Source organism: Xyrauchen texanus, chromosome 42 (genome assembly GCF_025860055.1).
Source record: "Xyrauchen texanus isolate HMW12.3.18 chromosome 42, RBS_HiC_50CHRs, whole genome shotgun sequence".
NCBI classification, from domain to species: Eukaryota; Metazoa; Chordata; class Actinopteri; order Cypriniformes; family Catostomidae; genus Xyrauchen; species Xyrauchen texanus.
In genome coordinates, this window is record NC_068317.1 from 6827157 (window position 1) to 6852114 (window position 24958).

Below are 24958 nucleotides of genomic sequence, written 5' to 3' on the forward strand. Positions count from 1 at the left end.
GTGGCCGCTGAAAATGTTTCAATGGGGGAACATATTACGTTCCTTCCCAGCTGTCCGCAAACCCAGTCAGAATAAACCTGCGACCCACCATTTGAGAAACACCGCTTAAGAGTGTTTTGTCTGCAGGCTCTAAACCAAGAGGATTTTAGTAATACAGGATTTTTTAGTAATAAAGCAACTTTGTTCTTTTAAACATAAAAAAAGAATGTTTCAAAGAGGGGCGTGACCCAATTTTTTTTTAGAACCACTCCCTTAAGCACAAGATTTCATGCTTACTGATAGTGGAACCTGGTGGCCGAGGCTGGTACTATATGCTAATTGTTAGCTATCAAGTGTAACTGGCCCACTTTTGACCACTGTTACTGCCTTGTGTGATGTAATTAAGAGAAGACACAGGACAACTGGAATTGCTGCTGATTTGGAGAGTTTATTTTTCTTTTTCATTTTGCTGCTGTTGTTTGGGGAACATATAGATGGCGCTGCATGGAATAAACACAGTACAGGTGATTTGATCACCTCTCCTCAGAGCGCTCAAAGCTGACTCAGCAAACATCACAATGATAGTAATATTCAAATAAAAAATAAGATGGATGAAAACAAGTTACAAACAATATTTAGGCAAAATAAATTGTAACTAACATTCATCTAAACAGTTTATCCTCCAGTAGTTTGAATCCATCATGAGAGACAGAACAGATACAAAATGAACACATTGGAAGATAGAACAAACATAAATCATACCTGCATGGAATAAACAGAGTACAGCATGAAAATGTTGCTTCTGCGATTTTATCACTTGCACAGATCAAAGACAAATTAATTAATTGGCCAAAATTACCGCATTTAAATGACAGTTAAATAACTAACGTACATACACCCAAACCGCTGTACACGGAAATAAAACTATTACATCCAGTCCATCCATGCATAAAACACATTTCTAACACTCTATACGGAATTATAATTGAATAGTATGTACTCAATCCAACTTCTGCAAACTTTTACACTTTATATTGAAAGAGAACCCCTAACTGCTTCCTCGGCGCTCTCAAAGCAGACTGAGGACGCAGCGCGGAATGAACAGAAATGACGTCACGACGCCAGTGCAATTAATCATAAAATCAGTTTTTCCAAAGTGACACAGATATATTTCAAAACAAAATTATAATGCTTTACGAGACAAAATAATATAAGTAAACAAATAAAACTGAAAGGAAGGATTATTAGTGAAACATTAATTTACAGTGAACACACAAGAAAAAAATAAAATACAATTTCATGTGTTGTCTCTTAAGGAGCAAAAAAAACATCAACAAATAAATAAATAAATTGGGGGAGAGAAAAAAGTTTCAGGAAATTTGTTCAGAAAGGCACAGACAAAAAAGTTTTTTTTTTTTACAGTGGCAGTGCAAGTATTATTTCAATGGACAACAATAGATTTGGATGACTAATGGGAAATAAAAAATTGTGAACTTTGTATCCATACAAAAGGTCTGGCCATTTGTAAACGCCCCATTCACATAGCAGCACGGCTTTCAGTGCTTTGAATTTGAAGTTAGTGACAGTGATGAATTAGGAAAGGAACAGACACAACCATGTTCACTGCACCATCAAATGATTCTTCAGGTAACTAGTATAAAATAAATTATGAACATATTTCAATTATAGGTTTAAATAGTTTGCAGAAGTGCAAGTTTGAATGTTTTAAGCTAATACAAGTACAAAACTTATTTTTATTTATTATTAGAATTTGTTTTTCAATGTGCCTCATGTGGAAACATCTAATTGAACTGGTGAAATATATATATATATATATATATAATGTATTAATATGACTGTATATTACAATACTATATCTAAATTAGGTTACTAAAAAAGTTTATGGGTTAAATCCAGTAAAAATAACTCCTAACAGTAAAAAATGCATGCAACCACTTTTACAGTTTTGGTATAAGTTTGTGTTTTGTTTCAGTTCACAGGTCAAGGCAACGTCACATTTGTGTATTAATACTATGTCTATGGGCTTTAACCTGTATGGTAAGTTCATAAGAAATAAATATTAAAGTATTAATTATTTGCATTATATAACATTAGTTTGGCAGTAACAGTTTACACTAAGATTATGTTTGTTAAACTCATTTAATGCTTTAGGTACTATAGACTAACAATAGTTACTAATTTCAATTCATTTAATGCTTGGTTGATTATTAATCTTGGTTAACGTTAATTTAACAACTTAACAACTAATTTACTGCTCATTGTTTGTTCTTGTTAGTTCACATTGCATATACTAATGTTACTGTATACAATTTTAAATATATAAATAAAGTGTATATGTATTAGTATATATGTCTACCAAGATTAAGAAATGCTGTAGTATTGCAAGTATGAAGAAATGCAAGTATTGTTCATTGTTAGTTCATGTTAACTTCAGTATGGTGTTAATTAATGTTGATTAATACAACATTCTATTTGGAAACATTAGATCCTTGAACCTTGAGATATCATGAACTAACAATGAACAATAATTATTTAAAACATTTATTAAGGTTGGTTAACTTTTATTAAGACAAATTAAATGATTGATTGTTTGTTTGTTCATGTTAGTTGTGAACATCTTTTTGTACTTTTAGAATATAAACTTATTGTGAAGTGTTTTCAGTTAATTACAGTATATGCTAATATGTAATACATGTTTCGTCAGGTAACCTAAAAATGTGCATTGTGCAATATCAAATGGCATGTGGCACAAAGTAATCATAATACGTGGCCAAAAGTAGCCAACCGGCCAAGTTCTCCCTCACCTGACTCGAGGAATGTTTTTATGAACCTCTATTGAAAAAGAAAAGATAGGCTAACTGAAAATGTTTGTCAAAGGAAATTGCGTGGTTATAGTCTTGATTTTGTACAATGGTTAGTAAGTTCCTACATTTCCTGAATTACTGCATTTAAAAAAATTAAATACTGTATGGGGGTTTAGGGGATTATGCCTATTGAGTCTAAATAGATTCACAACTTATATTATTTCAGTAGTACACCCAAATGACAATAGTCATATCATACTGTTCATGTTCAATAGTCATATCATACTGTTCATGTTCAATAGTCATATCATACTGTTCAAAGTACTGCTATACTGAAGAGTACAAGTAGAAGTACTGAGAAAAAATATGACTCAAATAAGAGTAAATAAGTAGTTTGATGAAAAACTGCACAAGTAATTACGTTACAAGTTACTTTATGTAAATTATATTATATACAGAATATATGTAAAAAAATTGAACACAAAGACATTTTTGTTCTTGAAAGAATTTGATGCTTCCTTTCACCAAGGATGCATTAAAATTATCAAAAATACTGGCAAAATCATTAACTTTTAATTATTATTACAGTTTGAAATAATTTTTTTAAGTGATTTTTTCTTAATCTGTGATGTCGGCAAACATCTACTGTGTCACCTGTCTGTCACTCACTCGACATTGTGTCAATGTAGTGACACTAGAGGTTACTATAGGAAACGCTGCGGGCGCTGAACCGTGTCACGAGGACATGGGCAAGTTGCTGTGTGCCTCACAGCGAGCGCTCATCCACGTCGGGACTTTCCAACGAGTTTGGTAAGGCGTGTCCCTAGTCCCGTTAAGGGGGGAGGAGGCACTTATCGAAGGAGGCTACCAGTGGAGCCTTTCCTGATTTGCTGTTAAGCAATTTCCCGACGAGCATTTACTAGAATAGCGCTGGGAAGTGATCTTCCCTCTCCAGGAGGGAGGGCACTATGGAGACCACATCCTGCCAAAGTGAGGTTAACATGTGAAGAATAACTCACATGGACTCACCAATGGGGAAGTTCACATATGGAATGATACCCCAGGAGGACCCTATCCACAGAGAGGGCACGCAGCCACAGTGGCCGAGGCAGAGAAAACTCTGGCGAGAGGAAACCGAACAGTGGAAACTCATCATACAGGATTACCAGGGGGGAATCACCATGCATGGAGCACTGAGCCAGACGGGCTCACCTGAAAAGGGGCATACCACGAGTACTGGACCTGGTGCTGTTACTTCTTCACTGAGTTTGTCACCGAACAATGGTTAAGAATCAGAGTGGACAAGAAGGTGCACATTATCACCTTTGAAAAAGGGGAAGGGTGCAATGCAAGCGGTACACCCAACCAGCCGCCCGGTCTACCTGCTGTTGCCTTGTATTACTCCGGTCGAAACCAGGTCTATGCGTAGGTAATAAAATCTTGCAAAGTTATTGGGTGTAGCCCAACCCGCAGCTCTATATATGTCTGCTAGAGAGGCCCCCTTGCCAGTACCCAGTAGGATGCAACATCTCTAGTGAAGTGCGCCTGGACTCCAAAGGGGCACGGCAAGTCCTGAGATAGGTATGAAAGAGAAATGGAATCCACAATCTAATGGACTAGCCTCTGCTTGGAGACAGCTTTCCCCTTCTGCTGTCCTCCAGACAAACAGCTGCTGCGAGCGTCTAAAGCTCTGTGTGCGGTCCAGAAAGATTTGCAGCGCATGGACGAGACACAGCAATGACAAGGACAGGTCTTCCTCCTCTGAAGGGAGCGCTTGAAGGCTCACCATCTGGTCCCAAAAAGGAGTGGTGGGAACTTAGGTCACGTAACCAGGCCGGGGTCTCAAGATCAAGTGAGAGTGTGGCAGCCCGAACTCCAGGCATTCGCTGATAACAGAACCGTCTGCAGGTCCCCCACCCACTTCATGGAAGCGAGTGCCATCAGGAGGGCCGTCTTCTGAGAGAAAGTGCTGAGCTCGGCCTGCTCCAGGGGCTCAAAGGGGGTTCTCTGAAGGGCAGCTAGGACCACAGCAAGATCCCAAGAGGGAATCGGGCATGGTCAAGGATGATTCAACCTCCTTGCACCATTGAGGAACCTGTTGATCAGTGTCTCGTGGTAAGCTGCTATAGCAGCCACGTACACTTTCAGGGTAGAGCCAGCCCTTCCTGAAGGAAAGACAGCACTGAGAGGACTCTTGGGAGGTGAACAGGTCTACCTGCGCTTCCCTGAATCTCTCCCACATCAGCTGGAATGTTTGCCACCTTGGCGGTTTATGTATGTTGCGGTGTTGTCGGTCCAGACCAACACATGTTTGCCCTGAATCAACAGTCGAAGCCTCCTCAGGGCCAGCAATACCGCCAGCAACTCTAAGCAGTTGATGTGTCATTGGAGTTGGGGCCCCGTCCAGAGCCCCGACATTGCTTGCCTCATGCACACGGCACTCCAGCTAGAGTTTGAGGCATCTCTCATGACCAAAACATGCCCTGAGACCTACTCTAGATGAACACCTGCCCATATGAAATGGCAGGCCCGACCAAGGGCTGAAAGTCTGACGGCACTTTGGCGTGATGGTCACACGCCGGGTGCTGTGGCGCCATGCCCACCTAGGGACTCAAGTCTGTAGCCAGTGCTGAAGTGGTCTCATATGCATCAACCCGAGGTGGTGAACCACTGCCGAAAATACCATATGCCCCATGAGCCTTTGAAATTGTTTAACTGGCGCCGCTACCTTATGCCTGAAGGTCTTCAGACAGACCAAAGTGGAGGACCTTGTACTGGTATGATCGTCCCTCGAAGGCAAACCGAAGAAAGGGTCTGTGCCAAGGAAGGATTGATACGTGAAAGTACGCATACTTCAGGTCGATGGCCACAAACGAATCCTGATGTCATACTGACACCAGGATGTGCTTCTGTGTTAACATACTGAAAGAAAGCCTGTGTAAGGCTTTGTTCAAGGTATGCAGATCCAAGATTTGGCGTGTCCCTCTCCCTCTCTTGGGCATGATAATATAAGGGCTGTAAAAGCCCTTGCACAGGGGCTTGGCTATGGGGACAGGCTCTATTGCTCCCTTCGCCAGAAGGTTGGCAACCTCCGCCCAGAGAGGAGAGGAGGCCACCGCGAATCGTCCTGATGAGCCACCGCGAGAGGCTGGCGAGCATTAACCAGGTGAACAACCGCTGCGACAGTGGCACCAAGGGGACGACTGGACTTATCATACCCAGGCAGGGTAAAGCAGCAGGGTAGAGTAGGCACCCACCTGGAAGATAGCCCAGGGGGGACGTCGGGGGCATTCAAATAATCGTTGGCTCTGCCCGTTATGATCTAATCCTCCATTTTGAATTCAGTTCGCCATTTTGAACCTAGTTCTCAATGTTGAAACCGATCCTCCATTTTGAAACTAGTTCCCCATGTTGAGTTTAATCTGCCATTAAGTTTTCTTTGTTACCAAATCTAGACACACACCCACACACATATTCATACACTAGCATAGCTCCACTATTTAGTTAGGATTTCTATGTTATGTTTTTGTGTTATATTCGTATAGTATTGGCGGTGTTCATTGCCGTTTGATTATAAAAAATCTTGTTATATTATAATAAGTACTCCTAGTTCTTTGTTTGAATATTGTGTTGAAGCCAGCCTCTGCCACGTCAAGAACTTCCCTATTACTTCAGTGTATTGTTATTTTGTTGTTGTTAGAAGCCAACTGTAACCAGATTACTGTTGGATTCATACGGCAATAATTTTACTAGTTTCTTCCCTTTTTGATTATTTTGATTATGAATCAATACCCCCCAACCCCCCGAAACCCCCCCAGGTGAAAACCCTCAACTCTTCCTCTCTCCCCATAAGAACTCATGACTACGCCTTTGCCTCCACACTGTACATGCACACATACACATGCATGATGCAACACATAAGCACACCTTTATATTCACACTGAAATTAAACAACAAGCATTCAAATACACAATGGTTTTACTGTCAAAGCTGTTTGCAAATGTGTTTTCAGAAATATTTTCAGTTCATTGGTATTCTGTGGCAGGGCGGAGGGCGGGACTGAGTGTGTAGGATCACGACCTGGCCCCACCGCCCTGCCACATATTCTTTAACTGGTCTTTTAACAACAACACAAACAGGTTAATCAACACATACATGCCACAAAAAGCTAAGAAGGTTGTAAATAGTGGACACACACACACACACACACACACACCTAAAGACACTAATACAGCATATTTGAGATAAAAAATTGAAGTTGCATTTTTAGAAATGCATTGGATCTCTTTAGCCAAGTTGCTGTGTTTGTCATGTTGCTGTTATTTTGTTATTGTTTTCAGTCAATATTAAATTAATTAAAGAGCTATTATAATTATAGTGCTAAAAGATCAGCTCTTTCTACACCCTTGGGCGCTTGCTGTGGATACAGCTGTGTAGTTTTGTCATGCTTTTCACTTTAAGTGTAGATATGGTAAGATGGGGAAACCACTGTCATGATGCCTCACAGTCTGGATGCAACCAATTTGTTGACCCCCTGATGTAGTGTATTTATGCCCACATCCAGAACTTATCTGCCCATCACAGAAAAATGCAAAACCTTAACTTGGCAATTGATGGAACACCAAAGCCTAATTTATACTATGGAAGAAGCCACACTTTTTTCTCCTGGATGAACTAAAGCACCCTAGGCAAATGAAGCCGGTGTTTATTCAGAGAGCTGCGTCATTTTTAAATTAATTTGATGAGAATGACATCAAGGTACTTTTCCAGCCACAGAAGTAATGCCAAAGTATAAAATAAGTGGGTCACAGAATGTTGGTTAGTTGCTGTTGAGTCAAGTCAAGTCAAGTCATTTTTATATCTATAGTACTTTTAACTTTACAAATCGTTTCAAACTAGCTGTACAGAAAATCATGCCTTGTGTAAAGTGGTGTAGTGGAGCCTGGAGAAGTGGGTATACTCCTAATTTATTCCCCCCATTTTTTTTTAAAGCAGCCTAGCAAAAGATGAATGCCCTGTGCTATAAACAGTGACATGTAAGACTAGTCTTGCATATTTAGTTCACCCCAAAATGGGCCAATAGTATTTGCACACTGTCACTTAACTCCTGCTGCTTGACTTCACGGAGTAAGGATCATTATGAAATTAATATTAACCACAGAAGAGGTGCAGATTTTGCGATCAATACTGGCCCAAAGACTATAGGAAGAGACAACTACGTAATTATGAATTTTGTGTGAACTATTCTATATTCCTTAGTCCATCCACACATGAAAATTGGATAACTATTCTCTAACCTTGCAGGTAATCTACGGCAGTCTTTACTGGGTGTTTTCAGGGTATAATTGCATTTATTCACATGCGATTGCAGTTTTTCCCACTGGATTTTGTGAGGCTATGGGGGGTGGACTTCCGACCCTCAAGGGGGTTCGGAGGCATGCTCCCCATAAGAACATTTTGTACATTTTAAAGTTAAGTACTTCCATCTGGTGCACTTTGAGAGCGAATCACATCAGAACGCTTGAGAAGTCATTCATCTTCACAACTGAATGACACAAGTGCTTTTACCCTGCACTCATCAGTCAGCATGCTGGGAAAGACGAGGCTGAATCCAGCTTCAGCTGTTTGTATTCAGTAAAAGGGACTCGGTGTTCGAAAATACACAACTCTATCACTGGCGAGTGAAATGTAAATTTCATTACTGAAAGTGCGGCATCATTTTATTATACCTCAGTTGTTGCCAGTGTCTAATAACAGAAGTTTTTTGGTCACACAGTGAGTAATTTACTCGCATATGTGTGATAAATATCGCAATGTAGAGGGCTGAGTTAACGTTACTTACCTCAAAGATTTGTCGTCGTCCTCAACCAAATAACGGACGGAATACTCCAGTGCATATATCTGCGAGTGTGTGAGTTTACAGCAATGGTTGAGGAACTGACTGGCGCGCAAGAGACAGTGCAAATCACAGCCTTTTATTTGATGTTATTGTGAGACTGAGAAGTGCAAAAATATTTTAGATGAGAAGTGTACAAAAAAAATTTGTTCATTATGAGACCATGGTGAGGCAATGTAGACTAGTCAATTAATGGGAAACACTGAGATTAGATTAGCTACTCATGTTTTTGGATAATGCAGGACACTACTGAATGATGCGCATCACAGGGGATTTAGAAGTGGGTATATGCCGTATACCTGCACTACATCCCTGCTTGTGTCTTAAAGTCCCCAGTGAACAACTCTACAGAAAATCATGCTCTAATATTGAAAAACGCTTTCACTAATAAAGTTGACGTGTTGTCTTAAAGGTGAAATTATGGTGATTGTGTTCATAAAAACTTTGTAAATTTCAATTTACAAAACAAGAACCATTATTAAAATTGGATGTGATTGACATTTGGTTCTCTTTCAGGCTCTATTGGGACTGATGAAATCTAGAATCCAAGTGAGAAGATTTTATCCCATCAGCCCTAAACATGCTCTTCAAAATAATAATTCAAGTATAATCTCAAAGCCTGACATGGAAATCAGTCATGAGGATATGGGAATCAGTTATGATGAGTGGGAAGGTCTACAGAAGGCTCTGGACTGGCCAGGTCCAGATCAAGAAATCACTCAGCTGAATCTGAGCACAAGTCCAGTTCACTCAACATTCTCTATTGTGGGACTCAATGAGACTTACAAAGTGGGAGAAAAGATTCATGTTACTATCACAGCCAGAGACCACAACAACAACCTGAAAGCTTATGGAGGAGACTTTTTCCAAGCAAAACTTTTTAATTTGAAGTTAAAGGTATGTTTAAGCATTTTGGTGAACATATATTTAGAAAATTATTGAAAAAGAATGTAGACATGGTTTAAAATCTGCTATTTTTATACATTTAAAAATGTATAAAACATCTACCTATATCAGCCTCATACCCATGGATCACAAACTGTAACTGTGTGCCATAGCATCCTTGTGATATAGTGTGATAGGGTTTTTTTTAAATTAAATTAATAAATGCAATTAATGTGGATTGGACTGGATTAGTAGATCAGTCTTTAAATAACCTGCAGTTGGTTATCATCACTCAGCGAAAACGTAATAGTGGGAGTCGGACATCAGGCATGGCCAGAGATGGATTTGGCAGGCTCTGGTAACTTTGGGATATATATCCGATGTTTAGACAGAGAAAGAAATAGAATAAAATGAGCATAGAGGCCAATCACTTTAAAGCAGGGTTAAAGAATAAGAGAGGTTTTTCTGGTTCTGACTAACCTAACTAAAGCAGCATAACTATGAATTGATGGATAAATTAGGTGTATGCCTGGCTGAAGAGATAGTTTAGACTTAAACTGAGAGAGTGTGTTTTGAGTTCCGAACACTTCTAGGAAGACTATTCCATAGTTTAGGAGCCAAATATGAAAATGATCTCCCTCCTATTTTTGTTCCAATCATTAGTACCTCTGTTTAATTGGAATTTAGTAGAAGGACATTTCTAGCCATCCACTCTTTGAAATCATTTATACACAAATTTCATCTGGTTTTGAAGAAATATAAAGTTGGATATTGTTGGCATAAAAGTGAAAACTAATTCCATGGCTCCAGATAATGTCTCCCAGGGGAAGCATATGTGCTATTCCATATTTAAATTTAATTTGATCTGAGAGTTCCTCATTTACACAGACAAAGGGTAGAAGTCACAGAAATAGGACCTAAACCAAGCTAATGCCTGTCCACAAATGCCAACATATTTCTCAAGCCTATCCAAGAGAATGTCATGATCTATGGTGTTGAAGGAAGCACTAAGATCTAAGAGCAATAGAAGAGAAATGCAGCCAATATCAGTTGATCAGAGCAAGTCATTTGTAACTCTGATAATTCCAGTCTAACATAGCTGGGAGGACAATACCTTTTCTAGTATTTTCGACATAAATGGGAGATTTGAAATCAGACTATTTTTAGCCAAATTTCCAAGATCAAGCTGTGGTTTTTTAATAAAGTGGTTTGATAACGTCTAGGTTACGGATGTAACCTCCATTCCCTGATGGAGGGAACGAGACGTTGTGTCGGAGAAGCGACACTAGGGGTCTCTCTTGAGCGCCGAATATGCCTCTGATCTATGAAAAAAGGCCAATGAGAAATTGGCAGACAGTATTTGCATACCCCGCCCCCGGACATATGGGTATAAAGGCGAGGAAATACGTCTAGTTAATTCAGGATTTTTCTGAGGAGCCAGAAATGGTCCGGCCACTACAGTGGCTCGGCTCAGCGACGTGGCCGGGAGGACACAACGTCTTGTTCCCTCCAACAAGGAACGGAGGTTACATCCGTAACCTAGATGTTCCGTGTCTGTCGCTCTCTCGACATTGTGTCGGAGAAGCAACGCTAGGGGTCCAATTTAAAACACGCCATGTGCTGAGCCGTGTATATGTACTGCTGACACAGGAGCGGCAGGTCTTTTTGACATGCATCGGGGACCAGCTGTGTCAGACCGCAAGTACCCTTCCCCAATGCCCCAAAGTAGTCGTCGGAACGGGCCGAGCCTGGCTGGGCCTCTTTTCTCTCTATGTTTCCCTCATAGAGCAATAATGGCCGGGCCCTTACATGCATCAAGGGAAGGGGGTCTTAACCAGTTTCCTATTCTTTCAGGGGGAAAAGACACTGCGGAGACCACACCTGCCCTGAAGGAGAGGCAAGGTGGTGAATACATCACATGGGTTTTTTTAGGCGGCATGTGGAAGTGGCGCAATGGTAGATTCAGCCTCACTAGGAGGGGGGGAGTAGCTACAGCATGGTGACCAGAGGGCAGCTGTAACTGCCTAAGAGAGACGCGGGTCCACTCGCAAGGGGACCGTACTGCGGAAAATACACACGGGGGGGTCCATGTAGGAGTCCTACCCTGTGGAGCACCTATACGAATACAGGGTAGATTGAGTACCAGCAGTGGATTGGGTCGGCTAGTTCCTCAGCTGAACTGCAGACCCACAAGGACTATGGAGGAATCATCCAGGGATCTGAGGAGTGGGATCTCCTGGGAGAAAAAGCACACAATTTTACCTCAACCGAGGGAAAGGGCGCTATATGCAAGTGGTTCACCCGGCCAGCCAGTTACAGTTACAGAGTTCTACTGGCTCGGACCTGAGAAAACACGGGATGATACTGACTCAACCCTGAGACTGTAAAATCTCGCAAAGGTATTGGGTGTTGCCCAACACGCTGCTCTACATATGTCTGCCAGGGAGGCCCCCCTGGCCAGTGCCCACGAGGACGCAACACTCCTTGTTGAGTGAGCTCGGACCCGCAAGGGAGGGGCACAGCCTGGGTGTGATAGGCCAATGAATGAAATGGCGTCCACTACCCAGTGGGAAGCCTCTGTTTGGAGACAGCATTCCTTTCCGCTCTCCCCCAAAGGAGACAAAGAGCTGCTCAGAACATCTAAAGCTCTGCGTGCGGTCCAGGTAGGTACGCAAAGCACGTACCGGACACAGCAGACTGGGTCTGGGTCTGCCTCCTCCCAGAGCAGCGCTTGCAGGTTCACTACCTGGTCTCTAAAGGGCGTGGTAGGAACCTTGGGCACGTAGCCCGGTCTTAGGATCACATATGTGTCTGCCGGACCAAACTCCAGGCAAGTGTCGCTGACAGAGAACGCTTGCAGGTCCCCGACCCTCTTGATGGAGGCAAGCATGATCAGCAGGGCAGTCTTAAGAGAGAGGGCCCTGAGTCCAACTGATTCTAGCGGCTCGAAGAGAGGTCTCTGGAGGCCCTTGAGGACTACCGAGAGGTAGTTGGACCGGGAGGGATTTAACCTCCGGGCGCCTCTTAGGAACCTGATGATTAAGTCATGCTTACCCAAGGACTTGCCGTCTACTGCATCGTGGTGGGCCACGATAGCAGCGACATACACCTTTAGGGTGGAAGGGGACAGCCTCCCCTCCAGCCTCTCTTGCAGGAATATGAGCACTGACCTAACTGCACACCTCTGCGGGTCTTCGGCCCGGGAAGAACACCAGTTTTCAAACAGGCGCCACTTCAGGGCGTAGAGATGCCTGGTAGAAGGGGCTCTGGCTTGGTTGATCTTGTCTACGACGGTAGGTTGTAGACCAGCTAGATCTTCTGCGTCCCGTCCAGGGGCCAGATGTGGAGGATCCAAAGACCTGAGTCGCTGCTGGCTCCAAAGGAGGAGACGACGGGCGAGTCGCGACATGTAGTGGGAGCGTACACCGCCTTGGCAATTTATGTATGCTACCACAGTGGTGCTGTCTGACCTGACTAGGACATGTTTGTCCCGAACTAACTGGAGGAACTTCCGCAGGGCAAAGAAAGCTACCTTGTCTCTCCGCAGCTGCGTGCCCATTGCACACGGCGCCCCAACCCAGTCGAGGCGTCGGTCGTGACCAGGACGCGTCGGGACACCTGCTGCAAGGGTACTCCTGCCCGTAGAAAGCAGAGGTCTGTCCAGGGTTTGAATGTCTGGCGGCAGGCGGGGGTGATCATCACGCGGTGTGTGCCGCAGAACCATGCTCATCTCGGGACTCGAGTATGAAGCCAGTGCTGCAGAGGTCTCATATGCATCAACCCCAGCAGCGTGACCGCCACGGAGGGTGCTATATGCCCCAGGAGCCTCTGGAGGAGTTTTAAAGGGACCTTTGTGCTTGGCATGAACTTGGTGAGGCATTTCAGCACCGACTGCGCACACTCGTTGGTGAGGCGTGCTGACTTTGAGACTGAGTCTAACTCTATACCGAGGAAAGAGATGCTCTGAACCGGGGCGAGCTTGCTCTTTTCTCAATTGCCGTGAAGCCCTAGGCGGCTGAGGTGCCTGAGCACCTGGTCTCTGTGAGCGCATAGTAACTCTCAGGAGTGGGCCAGTATATCGAAGTAATTGATTATGCGGATGCCAGCTTCTCGGAGTGGGGCAAGAGCTGCCTCTGCGACTTTCGTGAAGACGTGAGGGGACAGAGACATACCGAAGGGGACAACTTTGTACTGGTACGCCTAGCCGTTGAACGCGAACCGTAGAAAGGGTTGGTGTCAAGGCAGAATTGAGACATGAAAGTACGTGTCCTTCAGGTCTACCGAAGGACGCTGCAAATCAATCTAGATGCCGGATGCAGGTCAAGATGTTTTTCTGCATGAGCATTTTGAATGGGAGTTTGAGCAGAGCCCGGTTGAAAACTTGCAAGTCCAAGATCGGTCGTAAGCCTCCGCCTTTCTTGGGTACAATGAAGTAAGGGCTGTAGAAACCCTTCTTCATTTCGGTTGGAGGGACAGGCTATATCATGTCTTTAAGAGTAGCGATTTCCGCGCGCAGGGATTTGGCATGTTCGCCGTGTACTGCGGTAGAGCGGACGCCCAAGAAGGGGGGCGGGGGCCTGGCAAACTGAATTGCATAACCGAGTCGGATGGTCCGGGCCAGCCAGCGAGACGGGTTGGGAAGGGAATGCCACGCATCCAGACTCCGTGCTAGGGGCACCAAAGAGAAGAGTATTTTTGACGTACCCGGCGGGGTTTCGCAGCGGGGCGGAGCAGGTAAAACGGCGTCGGGAGGCAAGGGTGCGTCCCAAGGCTCTGGTGCTGAGAAAAGACTCAAAGCACTTACCTTGCTCCACACACCCGGCAGGGGGCGGGTTGGTACTGAGGAGGAGGTCCTGTAGCGGCATCCTCTGGACCCATCAGAACCAGCCGGCCGGGGAACAGTCGTGGAGCTGAGGGCGGGGGGTCCGCGTCCAGCGTGCCAGGACTGTTGAACTGTGGCGGTAGAGTGCCGTGAGGGCCAGGTAACCCAGAGACAAAGGAAATAGCTCTATTATTGAGAATTTGTGTACCGCAGCCCCGTATGGGGGGGTGGCAAATTAAATTAATTCAACAAACGATTCTCCGCCCGGCCCTCCACCGGGGGACGGAGTGGTCTTACCAGCTCCAGAGCTAACATCTCAGGCTCTGGGTCGAGCATCTCAGGAGCACCTGGGAGCCTTCCGGGTCCTCGAGGGGGTCCATGAGATGGGGGGGCGTCTGCTTCGTGCTTGATGCTGGGGCTGAGAGCTGGGCCCGGATTGAGGCGGAGCAGGGTGTTCCTTAACCGCAGGAGGACGCCCTCTGTGAGCAGACGGGGCGTGGCCCTTGCCGGTAGACTTGCGGCGGGGCAGGATGTGAGATATGGCCTCCGTCTGCTTCTTCACCGTGGAGAACTGCTGGGCGAATCCTCGATGGTGTCGCCGAAGAGGCCGAACTGGGAGACAGCCATAGATGACGTTCCTGGACCACGAGCATGGCCATCGCCTGCCCGTGTGCCTGCGCTGTGACCTTCGTGGCTCTGAGGGCGAGGTCGGTCGCTGAGCGCAGTTCCTGCAGCACATCAGGATCAGGGCTACCCCCCTGCAGATCTTTGAGAGCATTGGCCTGGTGGACTTGCAGGAGGGCCATGGCGTGCAGGGCGGAAGCGGCATGTCCGGCTGCGCTGTAGGCCTTCGCGGTCAGCAAGGATGTTGTCCTACAGGCCTTGGAGGGGAGCACAGGGCGACCCCGCCAGGTGGTAGGGTTTGGTAGTTCCTAACCATGTTATACTGGTGCCGAATTCCGGGAAGGAGGAATAATGTGCTGTTGTGGAGACCTCGCCACTGCCATCCACCCAAAGAAGCATCTGCGAGGGGAGGAGGGGCTCCAAAATGTGGAGTGGTGTTCCATCCACCAGGGGTCGGAGGACTGGCTCCTGTCCACCTGGGGAGGAGCGGCTGTCGTCTGTCAGAGGGAGGAGGAGTGATCGAGGACCAGGCGACGGCGTGTCTGGGAAACCGGCGAGCAACTTTTTTCTCTCTCTCCTCTCCTCTCTCTCTCTTTCACTGTCACTATGCCTTGCCCTTTCCCTCTCCTCTTTTTGTTTTGCTATTCCCTCCCCTCGTCTCCCTCCCCACACCTAGAGAGGTGGGGGAAAGCCTGCAGGCAGGCGCAGCCAGAAGGAAAAAATATGCACGCCTGGCCCCCAATTGAGATAATAAGCCGAGGACAGGGATAAATGCAGTGGGAAGAGACAGGTCGGGAGAGAGAGAGAGCCACATGCAGCTGCCATGTGTGTTTGTGTGTCTTTTTGTTTAAGTTCTAATTAAATATTATTTTGACTTTTCAGCCGGTTCTTGCTTTCTCCTTTCCCAACTTTAACAGTGTTACAGAGGTAAATTAGGTATAAATACCATTTAAATTCCAAAAGAAATGCTTAGGTTTAGTGTTATTACTTTAGTGACGTTAAAAACTAAACACATGATTGTAAAGCAGTCAATGGAAAGGAGGAGGCGAGAACCAGCTTGACGATATAAATAATATTTTAATGATTAACTTAAACAAAAACAAACACACACACATGACGGACATGTCCGTAAACGATCTCTCTCTCCCGCACAATCCTCCGCAGTTGGCCTTTATCCCTCTCGGAGGCTTGATTAGCCTGATAAGGGATCGGGTGTGTAGAATCACGACCCGGCCCCGCCCTCCGCCCTGCCACAATGATTACTGTATCTAGTGAAAATTAAACGGAATGCTGATTGTCGGCCTGAAATGAAGACTGTAAAGGGGCTAAATAATAACACATTCAGTTTAATGGCACAGACATTTGAAGGTCACTCACATCACCCCCTTGACTACTTTCTTTTGTTACCGTCACATTAACACAACAAACATGGTCAGCGAGTTAAACACTGCATGTTGACCAAGCACTCTCATATGCATTTGTAGGCTTGTTTTCATAGTTCATAACAAACACTTGTTCTTGTTCTTAAAGGCAGGTGTGTTTGGGGAGGTTGTGGATAATCGTAATGGATCTTATTCTGTTGCTTTTCTTCTGCCATGGGAAGGCCAGGCACAAGTGTCTGTACGTTTGATGCACTCCAGTGAGGTTGTACAGATACTTAAAAAATACGGTGAGTCATCATTCCCACGAAGCCACTATAAAGGTCACTTTGAGGGGACAGGACCCAATGGAGCATGGATCAGAGAAGTAGTAGAATGTAATCTTAAATGGGGCCCAGATGGAAGTTGGATTAAACGCAACTGCTGCTGTGAGTATAAGGACGTCAAAACAGGGACAGTGTGGCAGTGTGAGAGACCAAAGACACTTTCCTGTGACTACTGGGTGTTTCATGAAGCAGGAAATTTTCAAAGCCCATTAAACCCTTTTGAGAAGAAACTATTTGCAAGGTAATTGGAAATAATTGAGTCACTCACTTGAAAACAATCATACACATTCCTAAAAAAAATATATGTATTCATAGCATGATGTTATTATACAGGACGGTTACAAACAAACATATTACTGGAGACACACGTGTAATAAATGTCCTCCCCAACAATGCAGACCTCGGTATGTTCATGTCTTATAAAGCTGGTGCCTGAAACTAGTAATAAATAGCTAACACACTTTTTCATTGCATGTACAATAACAATTTCTTTGATTTAGGCTCGAAGGACAGATGTAGATCTGGCCTGACAACACCAGTTCCCGCAGGGTTCTATTTTCAAGATATCTGGAAGTCTTTTGTGTGTAAAACTAAACAATTCGATCGTACAGAAATGGGAAATTGTCTTAAAAACAAGATTGTCTACTTGATGGGAGACTCCACCACAAGGCAGTGGTTTGAGTATTTCCTACGAACTGTGCCAGGCAAGTCATTTAACAGCAAACACAGATTAACTTTTGTTGATTTGTATTGAACCACATGGTTCAAACCAGTTCTTATTTGTAAATTATGAGATCCAAGACCAAGAACAGATTCGGCAGTTTCAACATAATCTCATGACACATGTGTGTCTGTACTAATTTGCACAAGATGGCAAGATCATAACATATCATATGACTTGGCTCGTAAGAAAAGGTACGGCTTTTATTTCCATAGAGACCAAACAATCAACAAATAGAATTTCCAATCGATACAATACAGGGATCATATTTTAGCCAACCTAATTTAGGTTTAGCACCTTATTTACATGTAGGGTTTGGGTAAGGGTTTAGACGTTATGGGTGGGTATAGGTGCCAAGTCTGGATCTAGCTTGTTCTGGAACAAATGAATCCCTGGTTCAAATCCAAGTAAGAGTGAACTACTTTAATTGTACTGCAAGTTTCTTTGAACAGATTCAAGGGTGCAGCCACCCATTTACAGGGGTGCATACATTTTCAACATAGCCCCCCCACCCCTCTTGAATGTTTCACCCTGGCTAAGATGTTGATTTGGCATGCCCCTTTGTGTGGCTCCTTTTTGCATTGCATATGCAGCATGCACCATTATTTCACCACTAGATTAATCAATAAAATTACAAACAATAAAAATAACATAACATTAAATTGTTAAGTTATGCCAGGCTTTATGGCAAGAGTGAAAACACATATTACTATTATACTGTATAATGTGACTGTACCTTACCTTTTTTGTAGGCCTGAAAAGAATGGATCTCCATACAAATCCTAAGAATGGACCCCTGATGGCTGTGGAGTTGAAAAATAATATTATTGTTCACTGGAGGCCACACGGTTATCCTCTGCGATTTCGTAAAATGCCAGCTGCTGATCTGCATTATATCAGCAATGAAATTGACTATATAACAGGTGGCCATCATACAGTTTTTGTCTTCACAATCTTTGCCCACCTGGCTTTTCATCCAATAACATTCTATGTGCATAAAGTTGCCAAAATTCGTCAGGCTGTCCTTGCACTACTGAAACGTGCACCAATGTCTACTGTCATCATCAAGTCGGGTAACACTGGCTTCACAAAGGTACACTGCACTTTTAAACAATTGTTGTTCTTATAATTAGAAGTGCCATGGGACCATAAATTCTGAGCATGAGCACATACCTTCTATGTACCCATCCACACTAATACGTCTTTGGTTGAAAACCGTTTTCTGTCAAAATGATCGCACAGGAATTTGACATCCACACCATTCTACTGAGTTACTGAGAAGCACCATCTCTCATGTGTTGCCCTTTTCCTGTTGTGCAAATGATAGCATGTTGAGTGAGCTTTTGAGCATGCTGTGCAACAGACATGTTGGTTCTGGACCCATGGAAACTAGGAAGTAATTGGGTTCACAATGACTCAATCATAAGCGCAATGAGGGTGTTTCATTTTCCCTCTACTGTAAGATTACATTTTTACTCCAGTGATAGTTAGGTTTAGGGCTGGGGTTTGGGTTTGGTGGTAAAGTAAATAAAATGTGCTTTCCTTTTCACTATATGAAATCATTGATAACCAAATACAGCTCACTTTCATTACATCCCTCTTTGGACCTTTCACCCGAAAAATAGAGCTCACTCTAGCTCATGCGTTCAACAAAATTCGAGTGTAAGTCACGGGGGCGTGGTTTAAAGTTTGTAATTAGTGTGGATGTGGCCTATAACTGAGAGGAGTACTTTTTGTATGTTTCTTGACAGTATTGTGTTTTGTTGCAGGATGAATATGGAAATGACTGGTACAGGATGCAGCTGAACACTGTGATGAGGGAAATGTTCAGAGACATTGCAGTGGTCTACTTGGATGTCTGGCAAATGACTTCCTGTCACTACACAGTTGAAGACATTCATCCAGCTGGTGTCATTGTCAGCAATGAGATTGATATGTTACTATCATATATCTGCCCTAACTGACACCATATGTAAATATTTGCATTGTTAGTGCCTTGCTCTTGTTATAAGTAGATCTCCCTATTGAAAAGACTAGCATTCTAGCAGACTAGTTGTTCTGGAGGTCTGGTCACCAGCATATGTTGTTCTGGAGGTCTGGTCACCAGCATAGGCTATTGTGGCAGCGGGGGCAAAAGAGCAGTTAGGGCGCTTACACCTGAGTTAAATTATGCCCAACACCTGTATCTGATTACAGTGAACACGGGGAGAGCGGCATGAAAGAGTGAGAGCAAGCCAGAATGGAGCTGACTGTTGTACCGACTGCCTAAAAGCCTTAGTTTTGTGAAGCTGAATTGTGAAAAGATTAATTGTGATACTAATTTACTGTGTGGCCATGGAGCCTGTGTTTGTGAGAAATTAAAAGACTAAACTTCAGCCTGCTTCAATTGTCTCCTGACCCTTCCTTTGCTGGAAAGGAGAGTATTACACTGGTGCCGAAACCCGGGAAAACTATCCAAAGTGATGGAAGGCAGTCGGTACAACAGTCAGCTCCATTCTAGCTTGCTCTCACTCTCTTATGCCACTCTCCCTGTGTTCACTGTAATCAGAAACAGAAATCATAATTTAGCTCAGGTGTAAGCCCCTTACTGCTCTTTCTCCCTCTAGACAGACACTCGACCACGCCCCCGCTGCCACAGCTATTAAACTAGCTTCACCAAAAAGACCTCCTTGGTCAACCAGCTCCACTAGAAAGACAAACCATCACTAACCAGCCTGAACCTTGTTTCCCAAAAGCATTGCAAGCCTAAGTAGAATATAGAATCCAACTTGTGATTCTTCTTAGTTTTGTGGCCATTTCCCTAAAGCATCTTAAATTAAGTAGTTTGAAAGTGTTCTGGAGTAATCGTACACAGCCAAGAGCATTGTGAGGACACAGACTTATGCAGACACCTGCAGGACAAAATTAAACTCTACGATTTAAATACCAATATCTACACTTGTATGCTGAGACTTTAATATCAGGATATATGTGTTTTATTGATTATTATTATTATTATTATTATTATTATTATTATTATTAAATACATACAATAGATTGTCTAAATGGATGAATAGATTTAGTAGTATGTCAATAAAGTTATTTCTGTGGAATTGTTGGACAAGTTGTGGAATGATTGATGCAGACAACTGTATAAATTAAAATTAGAGAGAGAAGAAAAAAGTAATTTACTTGCTGCCGTGCATGAAAATCATCCATATATATTTTCTCATCATACATTTACATTTATTAATTTGGCAGATGTTTTTATCCTTGTCTCCTCTTCCTCTCTGATACCCAAAGTCTCTCTCACCAGCACTACAAGCTTTGTAGCACTGCACATGCAGCATCACAGTCACCATTATCACTTTTGTGAGTAAAAAGCAGACCTCCGCAGTATTGGTGAATGTCCCTAAATCACGTCTTCCAAACGTCTCCTTATTTTGCAATCCACGATAATACAGAATAAAATTAAATGAAAGTTTGTAATTAGCAGGATCATACACAGGGCTTCCACAATCTTCAATAATCCTGGAAGCTTTTATACTGAGAGGAATTTGTGAAAACTAAATATTGTCTGATGAAGGTCCTGAGCATGTCTGAGGAAGGCCCTGAGGATGGCTGAAACATCACTGTTTTTAAACCAATTAAGCTAAGGCCTATTTCTGTAGTGAATGTTGCACCTTCTTCCTAAAAAGCATGAACATTTGAATTTTGGTTACACCTCCTCTTCAGTTGGTTGAGCACCTTTTTTCAAATCTTTGTGGACTTTGAAGATTTTGAGGTCTGCTCCCAACAATGGCAACAGGTACAAACAGAGAGGTAGATCCTCTCTGGCAAGGTATGAACTTGCCAGCTTAATCCTGAATCTACTTCTATTCTTAAAAATGGTCTGCTTGCTATTATAACTCATATTTCCTACCTGATCAACAGTAGTTCTGCTTCCCTTATCATAGAGTTCTGCATTCCTGCAGGACCCGATTAGATATCTTGTGATGTGGCATTACATTTCCAAGTTGAATGCAGGAGCAGATGGTACTTCCATGAGATTTGGACAGGAGAGTGCGGCCAGAGAATAGCTTGAAAAATATGTTGTGGAAATATTTATTATTATTATTATTATTATTATTATTATTATTATTAATGAATGAATGCAAAAAAGACAAAAAAACACCATATAATAAATGTGCTCACTGTAAGTGCATCAAAATTATCCAATATTTAGAGCAGGTAGGTAGTCAACGTGGCTTTAGAAAAACATTTTAGGACACCATGTCTTCAAAGGATGTGTTACTCTGACTAGAAAATGGTTAATTTTGTGTTAAGAAACCAACCTCAAGCAAGCCAGATGGGCATCATGTCATGCATCATCTGATAATAGCAATAACAGAAACATACATTTCTTTTGTGTAGACTTGTTGTCTATTTGTATGGCTTTTGCCATATATGGAAAACAATTGCAGGGTTGCGTGAATAGTCAGGAAGACAATCGCTGTGGGCAGAGCATGGGTGAACATGGATTAAAATTCAGCAGGAGCATTTGAGTGTGGGATAGAAATTTGCGGGAGAGGGCGGGTGCGTAATGGAAAAAACAGTCCTGTGCAGACCTTTACCTCAGCACTTAAAATTGCTTAAAACTGATTGTACTATTCTCAAGACACCTTGTTTATTTCCTTCAGTATCACAATTAGTAGGCTAGTAGGGGGCGCTAAATTTTATGTGTCTTATACTTTGAAGTCCTGTCCTTGTTTCTTGTTTCCCATGTGTGTCTTGTTAATAAGTCTTGATAACCTTGTAAGTCAGTTTACATATAGCTCTCTTGTTTTATGTGTCTTTGTTAGATTAATGTGGCAGCAAGTCACACATGTGCAAGTCTGAAGTCAGCAGCGTATACAGTTACAAAAGCCCATTTTTTTGAGCACCACACCTTAGGTAAGTAAAAATATTTTAATTTTGACAGACGGAATGATAAATAGGCCATGGTAGCTTGTGGCAAGGCGGAGGGCGGGCCGGGTCGCTACACACCTGGCCCCTATTCAAGCTAGTTAGCCCTCGAGAGAGATAAAGCCCGACCGGAGATGGCAGTGCGACAGAGAGAGAGAGATTTACGGGCAGCTGCCCGACACCTGTGTGTGTTTGTCTTTTGTTCAGTTCCTAATTAAATATTATTTATGTTATCAAGCCAGTTCTCACCTCCTCCTTTCCATTAATGCCTTTACACTGGTGCTGAAACCCGTGAAGGAGGAGGGATTCGCCGTAGTGGAGTTCTCGCCGCTACCATCCACCCCAAAGTAGCAGCCGTGGCCATCCGCCCACAAGGGGAGAAGGGGCTCCCAACCAGCCGCCTGGAGCGGTTACCACTGCCAGGGGCGGGGGACACCCCTACCGTCCTTCAAAAACGCGGCGGGCATTCCGTCCACCAGGGGCTGGAGGACTGCCTCTGATCTGCCCGGGGAGGTGCGGCTGTCGTCCATTAGAGGGTGGAGGAGTGGCCAAGGACAAAGCTGCGGCGTATCGGAGAACCGGCGAGTAAGTGTTTTTTTCTATCTATCTCCTCTCTCTCTCCCACTGCCGCTCCGCGTTGGCCTTTTCCCTATCTTTTAAATTTGACTGTGATTTTTGTGCGGTACTTCACTGTTACAGTGAGTACACATTATTTTTAATTATTATTATTGTTTGCCTCCCCCTGTTCCCTCCCAGATTCAGGAAGATGGGGATGACCTGCCGGCAGATGGCACCGGGGAGGGGGGGTGTCCGTCATGCCAGGGGCTCTCCAACCTGATAGAACGAGGGTTGAATGTGGCATGGTGGAGGGTGGTCCATTAATCCCTTTACATAGCTCTGCAGTGCATCAGCAATAGAATGGGGCATCTGGTTTATCCGACGCACCACATCAGCTTTATTCATTGTAAATGGATCACGTCCAGTGTAGACAGTGATTATAAACAATCACTGAAATTTTATGTTTTGTTGAAAATATTTTTTACAAACATACGAATTATTTACCATGGTTACTAACCAGTGCTTCTCCCAAAAGGGGAGGGAGGAGGGGGGGTTACAGATTTTCAATTAAAACTGACATTTATCATTTCTGCGGTGTGCTGCGAAAACAAAGCAATACAAAAATAAATAAATAAGTAAAAGTGAGATGCGGTGCAATGGCCAAACACGTTCATCTAGGGCATCATTACTAGGAAGGCACCGATACCACTTTTTCTCTTCAAAATCCGATACCAGTGTTGTTGTTTTTTTTTTTTTTTGCATAATCAGTTTATAATATCTTTACATTATTGTGTGGAACTAATTGGGTGTACTGTTTAATATGTAAAGAAACACAAATCTCTAACTACACATTAGTTCAATATAAATGTATAGCTTATTAAGAAACACTTTAACTAGTATACTGGATAAAGTAGCAGCAAAATTAACAGTAATTCCAGTATAAGTCATCAGCAGATTTATTTTTGCCTTTTTCTTAATTAAATCTTTTTTTTTTTTTTTTCAACTTTCATCTGGACTTCAGATCTCTTTTTTGTTCAATTTAGTTGTAAGACACCAGTCCACTTTTCTTTCACACAGTTATTTTTTGAACCCATTCAACTTATATATTATTATAATTTGTAAAACAAATACTAATGATTACAATAATAATAATAATAATAATAATAATAATAAATTGGTATTAATCTTATTATTATTGACGTTTAAATGTTAAAAAAGCAGTAATATATTTAAATTGTGCACTTTTTAAACCCTCACGTTTTTATTTTGACATTCTGAACTCTCCAGGAAGTGCAATTCTAAATGCATTTTATAAGTGAACTGAACTTTTGAGCATCTACATCTGAGATGTTGTTCGTGAGTAGTGCTCAAATATTGCGCACTGCTGTGAAGGCTGAAAATACACATGAGTGTGTGTGTAAACAGAGCAGTTCCATTCACTGATGCTCTGGAGCTGGGCATGCATTTTATATATTTACTTATAAAACACAGCCTTCTGTTATTCACAGAGCTATCACATGTCTTTTAGTGGCTTTGAAAATGCATGAGTCATATGAACCTCTTTAATGGTATTTGAATGGTTCCTTTGTCATTTTTGGAGCTTGACAGTAACGAACATGACTAACACACAGTATCAGTATTAATACACACACACACACACACACACACACACACACACACACACACACACACACACACACACACACACAAATTGCGTCTTTTCCCACCTTTTCTGTTCTGTCTACATCTACCAAAATGTGATCCTAAAATGTGTTGCTTTAACAGAATATTTTGGTTTAAAAAATATTTTTTATTCACCAATTTGACGGACTGAGTGACTTATACATTATACGTCAGGGGTGTCAAACTTGGTTCCTGGAGGGCCACAGTCCAGCAGTGTTTAGCTCCAACCCTAAATAAACATCTGAAGCATAACCACTCCATGCCGAGGGGAGCCTCGGACAGGGAGTATCAAAGGGGCAATGAGAGGACTCTCGGGCTGCGAACAGGTCCACCTGCA

General features: G+C 43.1%; 1 protein-coding gene across 2 annotated transcripts; it reads left to right on the forward strand.

Annotated features, from left to right (window-relative positions):
• The first annotated feature begins 1579 nt into the window (after positions 1-1579).
• LOC127635265 (NXPE family member 3-like) lies at positions 1580-23181 on the forward strand. Of its 2 annotated transcripts, XR_007969455.1 has the most exons (10): positions 1580-1626; positions 1973-2037; positions 9217-9597; positions 16562-16977; positions 17070-17140; positions 17237-17440; positions 18210-18550; positions 19227-19444; positions 22278-22368; positions 23137-23181. XR_007969455.1 is itself a non-coding variant. In XM_052115176.1 (8 exons), the coding sequence occupies exons 1-8, from the start codon at positions 1596-1598 to the stop codon at positions 19419-19421; spliced, it is 1704 nt and encodes a 567-aa protein (XP_051971136.1). In that variant the 5' UTR covers positions 1580-1595; the 3' UTR covers positions 19422-19624. The 2 variants fall into 2 exon arrangements, 1 of the variants encoding a protein (XP_051971136.1); XM_052115176.1 differs by lacking the exons at positions 22278-22368; positions 23137-23181 and having other exon boundaries at positions 19227-19624.
• The last annotated feature ends 1777 nt before the right edge of the window (positions 23182-24958 follow it).